At 36.4% G+C, this 13,297-nt stretch overlaps 1 protein-coding gene across 1 annotated transcript; it reads right to left on the bottom strand.

The window, feature by feature from the left end:
* Positions 1–2,877: 2,877 nt before the first annotated feature.
* LOC124142536 (casein kinase I-like) lies at positions 2,878–10,282 on the bottom strand. Its single transcript, XM_046511076.2, has one exon. It carries the CDS (start codon positions 10,113–10,115, stop codon positions 9,135–9,137), a length of 981 nt encoding a protein of 326 aa, XP_046367032.1. The 5' UTR covers positions 10,116–10,282; the 3' UTR covers positions 2,878–9,134.
* Between the last annotated feature and the right edge of the window lie 3,015 nt (positions 10,283–13,297).

The raw sequence follows: 13,297 nt of genomic DNA, 5'->3' as shown, positions 1-13,297 counted from the left end.
ATTCACGACCGTCCGTACGTACGTCCGTACGTCCGTCCGTACGTCCCACCTGTTTGTTGCCGCGATATCTCAAGAACTAAACACTGGATTGTCTTCATATTTGGAACTATGGTGTATATACAGACTCCGCAGACACCAGTCGGTTTTGGTGACCTTGATCCCATTTTCAAGGTCACAGCAGGCAAATCTGCTTTTGGAGTTGGAAAACGGTGTTGCCGCGATATCTCAAGAACTAAACACTGGATTGTCTTCATATTTGGAACTATGGTGTATATACAGACTCCGCAGACACCAGTCGGTTTTGGTGACCTTGATCCCATTTTCAAGGTCACAGCAGGCAAATCTGCTTTTGGAGTTGGAAAACGGTGTTGCCGCGATATCTCAAGAACTAAACACTGGATTGTCTTCATATTTGGAACTATGGTGTATATACAGACACCGCAGACACCAGTCGGTTTTGGTGACCTTGACCCCATTTTCAAGGTCACAGCAGGTAAATCTGCTTTTGGAGTTAGAAAACAGTGTTGCCGCGATATCTCAAGAACTAATCGCTGGATTGTCTTCATATTTGGAACTATAGTGTATATACAGACACCGCATCCACCTGTCATATTTGGTGACCTTGACCCCATTTTCAAGGTCACAGCAGGCAAATCTGTTTTTGGAGTTGGAAAACGGTGTTGCCACAATATCTCAAGAACTAATCGCTGGATTGTCTTCATATTTGGTACTATGGTGTACAGGCGGGGGATATTTCGTCACTCTGTGACAAATACTTGTTTTTTTATGTGATTGCCACACCTACTATGGAGGCTATCTTTAGTTCTGTGGCAGTTTTCGTTTGCTCAGATCAAAGTTTCCAAAGCAAGGCAGGAGAAAAAGGAAGCAGAATGGTGTCAGAAAGCTGACATCAGATTGGCTGAAAAGTGAAAACCCATGCATCCTTTATTTTAAATGGGTGGTCAATTTACACTCAGGGTTCACCTGACGCAACCTTCTATGTTGTCAGATCTTCATGCAGAGAGGCATCATACCAGAATATAAGATCTGTTTTCTGTGAGATTGATCTGGGCCTGGTACACTGCTCAGATGTTACTGCCCCATTTTCCAGTTTAAATCTTTATTTGTATTTCTTTACATCAGATATATGTGTATCTTCCCTTTTATCACAATCCGGATCTGTATGAATGGGAATGGCCTTCACATTGACTGATTTTGAATGTAAAGGATCAGAAATGTTTGCAGACAGTGAACAAAGGTTTTATGTATTTCATGACTTCAAATATGACAATTAAAGTGTTGGCAAGAAGAAACAAATAATATACAGTGAAACCATGGCCAGAATCCTCCCAAACCCCAGACTGTTGAAAATCTATAGTCAACCACTGTTGTGTGTCGAACTTATGTTTGTCTCAAAATAAGAGGTTGGTCCCTGCATATTCCATCCTTAGTCATCTCATTTTCAGTTGTGTTGAACTTCAGATAACTCAAAGTAATTAATTACGTAGGTCCCTTCAACTTCCACAATGTTCTGTGACTATATATTTATATATAATTCCTTGAAAATAAATAAGCACCACTCATTCTTTATTTTCTTATATTCCAAGACACCGTGTATTTTGGGGAAATATCTACATATGACACTGACATCAAATGTCTAAGATGCCACTAATACCTGATGAATGGTTATAAGAAAAGTGTAAAAGAACACAGTATGTTTCTCCTGGTGGTTGCGAGGATTGTCAGAAATAGTGTGAAGAAGCAGAGGAAGCAACTGAAAGGATAGTCACATGCTTATTGCCAGTTACATAAAGTCATTAGAAATTCAATTTTGGTTTCTGTATTCAAAAGGAGTATGTCACTTTCGAGGCAAAGTCAAATGTGTTTCGTCACAAAATGAATGCAAAATATATTTTATTTAAATGGTTATTTAAATAAAAATATATGGTAATTTTAGTGCTTAATTATCTTCCAGGTGTATATGTAAAAGGGACATCACTCAATACCTATAATTCGTTAATCTGGAAATTTGATGTGCAGGACAATTCACTTGGAAAAGTAACATCAATTTTATCAGGGTTTCACTGTGTATCAACGAAGGAAACATACCTTTGAGTTCCTTCTTCCCCCCAAGAAACAAAACGTCATTGTAACAGAAAAATGTGCTTTAAGAATGTAATTCTCCAAACAATTGTCTGAATTTGGTGCCATAACACCACATTTCATTTCACCTGAAACTTATTGTAGATAAAACAAGAAACCAGGACTGCTGCGAAGATTGACAAGACTACATAATTCACCAAGGCAAACAATATGGTACTCTCATCTTTCAGCAGGGAGGGGGCAGAGGATTAGTCTAGTGGTAAATATGTGTTGGCTGATCACACCAATGACCCGGGGGGTAAATGCACTCCCATACCCTCATTCCCTGAAGCAAATACTTTCTCACACTCCCTATTTTCTGGGGCAAATACTCTCTCATAGGTATATCTCCTGGGGTAAATACTCTCATACTTAAATCTCCTGGGGCAAATAATCTGTTCTACACCACCACCAAGCTTTGCTTTTGTATCTGTGACATGAGTCATGACAAACTAAGGACCCTCAAGTTTATCATTTTCACTCAAAGAATGTTGCGAACAAATACATAAACATATTCACATTAATTCAAAGAACTCCCACATGACAACAGAAATAGTCTCATGTCTGGCCACGAATCATCACAAGGACAAGCAATGCTTATTTTCTGAACAGAATCATTCCAGCAGCTATTGCCATTTACAGCACACAGCAAGAATCCTCCACAGCGGGAAATAGGGCTGGTCATGAATACTGGCATGCAGACTAAGGAGAAGAAAACAATTAATAGACAAATTCTTACACTTGAAATATCTACAAATTTATTCCACCATAAAAGCACACAGAATTCCTGTACATACACGTGACTCCTCCAAACAAGCCGACTACAGTTTTCCTTGAGATGTGCATTCTAGGGATCAAGGACAGCAAAAACAGACAAGTCGGGCTGCAACTGGTTGTTGTAAACAGAAAATACAGTACATGCTGTCTTGAAAATAAAATAAATCACATCGTACACACAAAAACAAAATATAGGAAATACCAGGTTACAAAATGCTTACAGTTTACACTTGTGATACATACAGAATTTTGTTTTGGATGATATGCAAGTTCTACATTCTGAACAAATCTAGTTGCTGTCAAATACAAGAATGAAGTTAAAATGTAAACAAAAATGATTGCAAGGGGATATTTTCAAACATCTACTGCCGTTACTTTTTATTGGTGAAATCAATACTTTTGCCCCAATAATCAACAAACATTTTCAAGACAGTGTCCTGAATGCCATATACCGACACATGGTTGCTGCTTCTGTCATAACTTTAAATGGACGCTAGTTGACCATTTTTCTACCATGTACCTTGATGCATTAAACACTTCAGTAAAACAAGAAATAAAACTGGTCTGGCATTGAGGTCAATCAAAATAAGTGTTCTCATCCTATGTCCTGAGTTCAACTGGGAAAATACATTCCAAGTACCTAAATGTACATAAATGTATTGACACAATGTTCTCTTTGGCAAGATTCTTGGGAAATATTGAAAAAAAATTGATAACCAGGTTTCTCATCTACTCATTCTACCTTCCAAATTAATTACACAATCTTTGAATACCACTGTTCAACACTCCGAACCAAGTCCTACCGTATTACACCATCATCAATACTTCATTGGTTTTTATACACTATGTTCCTCTATCACCCATGAATACATACATCCACTTTGCAGAGAAATCACTGTTCTTAACACACAAATCAAGCCATGGCCTCATTCCAGTGAGAGGGAAAACAGAGGTTACTCTGACCAGTAAGCATTACAGTTCTGCTGTCCTCTACTCTATTGAATGCTGGGTAATTGTAGGGTTCGCACAAATTCACACACTGAGGAGGACCTATTTGACTTCCACAAGCTACAGGGCCTAATTCTATTACTTGACTAAAAATAGACATGTGTCACGATTATACCGCATTTCCGCCTTATGTATTCACTGGTGATGTACAAACTGGTGTATACAAATCTGTGAAGTATTACCTTGATGTATTACAGTGGCAGTTATTTTTCTTTTGTATGCTCCACTATAATCAACAGTAATAAGCCTTCTTTTCCTCCTTTCATTCTGTAGGAAATAATACATAAGCAGTTAACTACCTACCTTCCATTTGATAGAACAGATTTAACTTTAACATGTTAAAGTTCTCAAATTTAATATGAAATGTCCCCAGCATCCACCCTCTCACAGAGAAAGCAACAACAAAGCAGGTACGGTGGAACCTTGTTAACTTCTTACAAAAGAAACTTTGGATACCATGTGAGATCTTGAAAGAAATGTGCAAGATCACATTTTCTGAATTCTATTATATATTAGAAAACACATCTCAAAATATGGCACCTCACACATTACCCACTGCCACATCAGAGTTTCCTGTTATTTAATGCCACTCTCAGCAGTATTCCAGCTACATGATAGCCACCTGTGAAAAAAGGAGTCTGAACCTGACAAACCAGTGACTGATATGATCATCAGTGTATATTGATATGCAATCAACCAAATCATTGCATCTGACAATCTGATGCATGCATTCAACAAGCATGGAGTTTGGGGGACCAGTCCTAAACAGTTATGTGTTCAACAAACGTGAAAACCCAGTTTTTCTGTCTAAATAGATCCGAGAAGGGCTATTGGATTGTTCATTGATATCAAAGGTAATTCAATTTATGTGAATTAATCAGGGGGTTACAATTTACACTGCAAACATAACTAAGCAGTTGAAATATTTCAGTATGAAATTATACAAAGACATTGAATCTGATCTTGCACCAAGGGATTTACAAGGTCACTGTCAACACAGAAAGATGCACAAACTGTTACAACAAATCCGAAACCTTGACAACTACCAGATGGAAATGAGGATTGTTGGAGGGAAAATTTAAAGAACACTGTTGGACAGTTTAACAATTATATACACCATTCCTTGCAATCTCAACCTCCAACATGCTGTGCTCACAGAGACTATTCTTCAAACATAACAAAGACAACCAATAAATAAATGGCCAAGCCAACAGTTACGCTTAGCCTGACCACCTGAGCAAAGATATACTGTAAATAATGCTGTACAAACCACCCTCGACAAGAGCAGGGCAAAGTGTAATGGCACCTACGTTAAAAGAATGTATGAAATGGAAAGGTAGAAAAAATATTTCTCAGCACCCCAAACCAATATTTTATTAAAAAGACTGCAACATTAATTTTCCAACGCGCCAATTCTTCCATTTCAAAAGCTTCATAAATCCTGTCTGCCTTAGCTAACAACACAGTACAGTTGTTACCATGGAAACCAGTAACTCGTACAATGTATAAATTCAAACAGACAAAAACAATTCCAGTGACTGCCACGACATTGTTCATCAAAACTCATTTGAAAAATCTTAATTTCTTATTCTTCAAATCACCGTCTAGAAAACAAATGAAAGAATTATTTTTTTCCTGATAAAGTTCATTTATCAGTATTCCATCCAATATCCATAGCAACAGTCTGTGCCAAACACTTTTGAGTCCACCTGTACCAGCCCCAAATCATCTATCAACAACATACCGCTTAGGTTTTAATGAGAATATAGGGGGAATAATGATATTTGACAGAAAGTTTACTTGACTCAGACTTAGGACTAGTTGATAAAGACACAGACAGCTAACAGTCTTTAGTGAAGAACCAACCATGCATTTTTACATATCTTGCAATAATCGAGAGTGGTCAACAGTACACGAACAAGCCCGAGTTCAGCAGCCTTCTTCAAATGTTCAATCAACATATACACAGATGCAACCGAGCATAAAAGACGAGAGACGAGTGTTGTATGATTTTTAATAAACAACTAAAATCATGTCTACACTGCCAGTACCCAGGACAACATATGTACAAACCTGACATTAATATACAGACTACTCACATAACAGTGTGGAAGCCAGTATCTCCACGCGAGGGATAGAGTTCACAGAGGCAGATAATTTAAAATTGGATCTTGTACACATACAAATAGTCATAGCTCTCAGGACATCATGAAAATATAACTACCCCGAGTAATATTTGGGGCATCACTCATTCAGTAGAGCCATAACACTTTTCACTTGGAAATCAACACATATGGACACTACACATACAGTACATTTAATGGTTTGGCCATGATAAAAAAACCAGCACACTTATTTGGCATATAATTAGCACAGATGTTGAGGATCCACTACACGAGTGTGTACACAAAATGTGTCAATTTATCATACAGTTCATACAAGTGCGGATATTTCATATATTGACATAATTCCCCTGTGTACAGTAAGCACTTTGTGTAAGTTCAACAGGGGATGCTTGAAGTCAGGCATTTTGATTTCCATAGTATCACTGCTTGCATGAATGACATGAAGAAGGCAGGCAGATAGGTAATTCTGGCAGCACATAGCATCAACTTGGGGCCTTACAACATTAATCAGACATATGGCAACAGTATCGACTACACAAAGTCGTAACAGCATCACAAGGTATGAATGAAGAAATTCAGACACTATCAAAATTCATACATACAGTCTTCAACTGAAACGATGTGTATATGACAACTGGAAACAATATTTAGTATAACAAACATCAAGCAAATCACAATATGTGTAACCGTCTCAACTGAATGTAGTACTAACGGAAAATAAATCAGACGAAATATTTCTTTCATCTTGACAGTGTTGAAGCTTTCCCTGTCATTTACAGTGGAAGTTAAATATCCATAGAAGACAATATTAACTGCAGAAAGAAAACAGGTCCATCTATCACAATGGAAACAAGAGATAGCAACATAGAGAAAATAATAGTATGAAGAGGTAATGGGGAAGAAATGATTTCTGTATTGTCAGTGGCTAGATATTTCTAATACATTTTGGACAATTCATTCCTGTTTACAAGTGTGTGTGTGTGTGAGTGTGTGTGTGTGTGTGTGTGTATGAGAGCAGTGTTTGAAATGACAGGATGTCCTGGGGTCCTTGGGGTGTTGGAATAGTATTTAAATTGAGGGTTACCTCAATCTTTACCTCTTAACATCAGTGTTACTAATGTCAAAGACCCCCTGACATTCATGTTTAATTTCAAAACCTGTGTATGCTTTTAAAGGCATCTGAGACCAATATCCACACTCTTTACCTTACTGCCATTTAAAAGCATCAGCCATGAATGGCATCCCATAGAAGATGTCAACACAATGGGAATTGTCGAAATGAAAGAGTCAGAGAAGAATACAGAACGTAATGACAGGTCTTGTTCCAGTGACCACAGTTACAGGACAGTGAACCACAATAAATATTTCTAGTCTTTTTCATTAGACTCCAACAAGTTACACATTAACATACTGTCAACTATTTACCTTCATCATATATATATTTATATACAAGTATACAGATTCTACATTACCTTTGAGTAAATATGTAAGTATTTCACACTATTATCAATATCAAATCTACAATCACTTAGCATGTAAATACTTGTTAAAAATGTATGTATAATCAAACAAATTCTTTAAAACCTAAAGATTAAGCCAAACTCAAAAACTAAATTAAGATTTTTGACAATACCAAAGAAATCCCTGACATACGATAAGATAACAATTGATCACAATTTGCTCTGCCTTCAACTCACACACAGTTTAACCCTTAACATGCAAGATTTATCTCACATGAACCAGATGTCATTCAAGTTCATACAACACCACATACAAAGGGTTAACTATGTTCAAGGCTCAATCAGAATCCAGCACGTCAAGCTGGGACCATACAATTTTTACATCACAATGTAGGAGGGAGGCAACTGCCATGTACAATGTTGGACATCCATATCCAAGTCTTGAAAAATATTGGTTGAAATTCCTGTTAATACCAAAAGTCCTCAGCACAACATACTATTGCTTGTGCATCTTCACACTTTACAGATTTAGACGTAATATAGCTTCTGAGTTCCATATATCTTTAGATCCGTCTACCATATTCTTGTATTCATATTAATATCTAAGTTACAATACTAGGAAATTAGGTATTAGATTATGACAAGAATTCCTTTTATTCCTCCCACCTTCAGTAGATGATAGACATGTCCTTCTTTCCGCTGGGTGCAGGAAAGGAAATCTTATGGACTGGACAATGATATAATATCATGCATGTACTTAGTTTGTCATTGTTCAAAGGATAATGAAGATGAAACATTAATATAATAGCTGAATATCCCTTTCAGGCTTAAATTTACAGGTGCTACTGAGAAACATTTACATCACAAGCTTAGCATGCCTTGATCTTGCTTTGAGCTGCAAGGACATTTTTTCCCCAAAATATATATCAATACCATTGACAAAAAAACATACGTTACTTGAACTATTGATAATATAACATTACCTTATCTGTGAGAATTCACAATTTGGGTTGAAATACCATAAAATAGGGTTTTGTTTATTTGTCTTCATGAAAAAAGGACACTTTTGAGCATAAAAGCCCTGAACTGTTTAGCTTTTAAAATATACAATACAGGGTGAGTTTGAAGACTAAATCTACATCTTTCAGCAATTTGCTATAGAAAAAATGGTCACCTGGGGCAGTGAATCATGTTTATCAGTTATAACATATTGGGAAAACTCAGGTTATCTTTTCACTTGTCTCTTCTATTTCGTTTGGGCAAATCCAAAAACCAGGCCCTTGAAAGCCTGATAAAGCCCTGGAATAAATATATTCAAAACAGTACAGAAGCAATATACAGAATGACTAAATTATCAAGAATTTCTGGTCTTAAATTGCTGGATTGTACTGTCAGTCCACAGACACAGAAAGTCTACTTCACTACATGTTGTAGGAATCTTCTTTCACATTGCGTTCTGGTCACATTCATAAAGGACTCAACTTTACCATACATGTTCAAATAGTTGGGACCCTCATGCTTTTCTGGGTTAGAAGGTGGCTCATGTAACCAACCAATGCTTACAAGAAGCGAAATCTGTTTGTTGTACATTTGTACTGAGTTCTCACAAATGAGGATCTTTTTATGGACGTTCTCTTTGTTGACAGGCAGCTGTAGTAGTATGCTGGGCAACTTGAGCTGCTTTCTGCTTTAGCATTGTCCAGTCAAATGTGTAATCATACTGATAGTTGAGGGTGCGGAACAAGATGCGGAACAGCTGTCGCAGATACATATAATCAGGTGCCTCTTCAAATCTCAGACCCCTGCAGTAATTTAAATACATTGCAAACTCTGCAGGGAAGCCTTTACACAGCACTTCAACAGGAGTTGACATCTTCTTTTCGCTGATTTTCTCATATTTCTGTTTCTTCGTGTTGGCCTTTAATCCTTGCCAAGGGAGACATCCCCGATTGAAATACATCAACACGTAACCAAGGGACTCCATGTCATCACGCCTGCTCTGTTCAATACCCAGATGAGCATTGATGCTGGCATATCGAGCTGTGCCAGTTAGATTTTTGTCTTCTCTGTATGGTATGTGTTGTTTGGTTCTTGAATCTCGGAATTTCTTTGCTAACCCAAAATCAATAAGAAAGACTTTGTTACAATGTCGACCAATGCCCATCAGGAAGTTATCAGGCTTAATGTCTCTGTGTATGAAATTTTTGTTGTGGGTGTATTCAATGCGTCCGATCATTTGGTCAGCAAGCATTAGAACCGTTTTCATGGTGAATCGCCTGGAGCAGAAGTTAAACAGATCTTCCAAACTCGGGCCAAGGAGATCCATGACCAGGACATTGTAATCTTTTTCATCACCAAACCATCGGATATGAGGTATTCCAACTCCTCCCTGTAGTATTTTGTAAAGCTTACTTTCATACAGCAGTTGGGGGTGGCGAGCTTTCAGCGATTCTAACTTCACAGCAACCTCTTCTCCACTGTGTATGTTGATCGCCAAATAAATGTCGCCAAAACTTCCACTGCCGATTTTCCTCACAAGACGGTATTTCTGGCCTACAATGAATTCACTTTTAGCGCGAGACGTATCTGCTTCGCTAGACATGTTGGTAGAGTGTTCAAAAATGCCTTAGAACCGGAGAAAAGAGGCTTATTTTTCACCTTTTAGATTATCTGAATGGTTGCCATCTTGGGTGTTTCAGTGTAATAAACCTGGCGCTCCCAGGGATCTTTGCACCAGCCCATAATCCTTCACGACCAGGAAGTACGCATGCGTACCGGAAATACGACACAAGGCTAGTGATATTGGACTAACAACAGCTTTCAGATTTTAAATATGACAACAGTCACCAAACGGTGTACCCGAAACACCCCTAACAACCGCGATAGCCCCCTTTTGAATTCATAACAACAGTGTGTTTGGATTGTCTCGACGAATAAAGTCTTATTTCGAAATAACCAGTTATATTCCTAATTATTAGAAATGCTTTGGACAGATTTATTAATGTTGTAGATTCATGCACCACATTTCAAATGTTTAAACCTTTGCATATTATAATATATTCTTATTCAAATTCTGAATCCCTTTCCTGAAAGATATTTTGTAAAACAAATCATAGTGATCTTACACCAAACTGATTTTGCATCCAGTTACCAACATGCTGCAAATATATGTAAACATGGATCAAATATAATTTCTAATATGGCAGTAATTATTCATCAAAATGTTTATTACAATATTAGATCACAACAAATTATTAATAATAATTACATTTTAAATAATTATTTTACATACAAGTTATATAGAATGACAAATCGATTTAGTTGCCAAGATATAGAATTTCTATGTAATGTCTTGAGTGAGTGAATGTTGTTTTACGATATTGTTAAAACATGTTAATTTCAATGAAGAATGAAGTTTAAGATGGATAGGTTACTGGAATTGTTTTTTTAAATTGGATTTTATGATTCAAAATTGACAGGCAAGTTGTGAAAAGATAATTATTTTGAGCCAAATTGACAATATTTTAGTGACTTTTCTTAAAGTAAGAGGTCGTGCAATATTGCATCCAGTACAGTAATGCTTTTTGCTTTTTATTGGTCCTGTTATGAGTGAAATAGAAGTTACCTCTACAAAGCCATTTTAGTTACAATTTTTTTGAAATTGGCAATTTTGTAATTCCAATTTGAGAATATGTAGTGAAATTTGCTGAAGACTTGGAGCTGAATGCCAGCCTCTGACAGGTCCAGATATGTCACTGTAATATGTTCTAAATGGAGGGACTTGTGAAGTTGTACAACTTCAAATATCTAAACAAAGCACACATGTATAAAATACCTTTATTAAAATTATGACGTCTAACAATATGCTTAATGCCTAACTGCCATGTATACAGCTTATGGGTGAGCTGAATGACCATGTCTTCATAAATACTTGAAAGATGTAACTGTTGGCAACATTATTGTGTGGACTTATGATACAGTTTGTCTTTTAATATGTTCTGTGTTTAATTGTGTTCTGAGGTGTTTTCATATGCATAGTGAATATTTGTGTTCTGAAGTGATTTTATATGTTCAGGGTATAATTGTGTTCTGAAGTAATTTAATATGTACTTTGTATGGTTGGTTGTATTTTATGCTCTGAGTATAATTGTGTTATATGGCACTTAATATGTTCAGTGTTCAGTGACCCGTGAAGATCCGGGTTAGAATAGGTCTTCAACAACCCACGCTTGCCGTAAAAGGTGACTATGCTTGTCGTAAGAGGCAAATAACGGGATCGGGTGGTAAGACTCGCTGACTTAGTTGATGCATGTCATTGTATCTCAATTGCGTGGATCAATGCTCATCATGTCAATCACTGGATTGTCTGGTCCAGACTCGATTATTTACAGACTGCCGTCATATGGCTGGAATATTGCTGAGTGCTGCGTTAAGCAACAAACCAAAACTAATATGTTCTGTGTATTATTATGTTGTATGGTGCTTTAATATGTCCTATGTGTAATTGTGTTTTATGTACATATATGTGTTCTACTGTGCTTTAATATGTCCTATGTGTAATTGTGTTTGATGTACATATATGTGTTCTACTGTGCTTTAATATGTCCTATGTGTAATTGTGTTTTATGTACATATATGTGTTCTACTGTGCTTTAATATGTCCTATGTGTAATTGTGTTTGATGTACATATATGTGTTCTACTGTGCTTTAATATGTCCTATGTGTAATTGTGTTTTATGTACATATATGTGTTCTACTGTGCTTTAATATGTCCTATGTGTAATTGTGTTTTATGTACATATATGTGTTCTACTGTGCTTTAATATGTTCTATGGGTGGGAAGTCTTCAACACCCTGGGTAAACATGCTAATGTCCCGACCAAGTCACTCCCCATCCATCCCCAGCTTCACTGAGACGTAATTTGACAATATTTACCAAATATCCACCATGTTTTCAGTAAAAAACCATGCAGGTACTCTTGGTGGCCAAGTAATTAATGTATTTATATCATCTGTAGGTTTCTAGTAGCAGTAAACACTTAATGCTTATTAAGGAGATCAGTGCAATTATACAGTCATTGCTTCGTATTTCAAAAGTATTGAGCCAAGTTTCCTGAGTATTGTCAATACAAGGCACATTAATGTGTGAGTGAGTGAATACTATTTTAGTTACAGGTATATTCTCTTGGTGATTGTATAAACCAGCAGTCACAAGCTCATTTCATTTTCAAACTTTCATTGTTCTGACTTTTTTAATGACAAATATAAAGTGTTTAATGTCTGAGATGTGATATTTTTAAATAAATTCAAAAGGTCAGTTTCCTTTTTTATTTGAAGGAAATGTTTAAGAATTAGAAATGTTTTGTACAAATTTAGTTCATAAAAAGCTTAAATTTGTGTACCATGGATGATGTGTTATTGTGTATATTTCATCATATTCTCTTAATGTTTATAGGATCAGCATAAAACATTTTATTAACACTATTAATTCTGGTAAATTCCTCACTGAGCACATTTAGTCACAGATATTGGTGACTGTCATTCCAACTTTATGTTGCATCATGAAATTATTATTTTTTGTTTCCATTTAAATTATTTATTCTGAACGATAACACTATCAACAGTTATCAAACGTGTGTTTGGAGGAAGTTTAAAATATTTTTGATATAACGTAATAACTGATTTGACCCATGACAGTTAGTTGCTCGTCATACAACAGAGACACGCACTGTCAGATCGAAAGCGCGATGTGTTGAACGGTTAATAGTACATGCTAAAAATAA

This window comes from Haliotis rufescens, unplaced genomic scaffold (assembly GCF_023055435.1).
Source record: "Haliotis rufescens isolate VD_foot unplaced genomic scaffold, xgHalRufe1.0.p SCAF_17, whole genome shotgun sequence".
Lineage (NCBI taxonomy): Eukaryota > Metazoa > Mollusca > Gastropoda > Lepetellida > Haliotidae > Haliotis > Haliotis rufescens.
The sequence above is the reverse complement of the archived record's forward strand: the minus strand, read 5'-3'. Positions and strand labels throughout refer to the sequence as shown.

Excerpts from the sequence above, each read along its gene's own strand:
- LOC124142536 (XM_046511076.2), bottom strand. The coding sequence starts at position 10,115 with ATGTCTAGCGAAGCAGATACGTCTCGCGCTAAAAGTGAATTCATTGTA.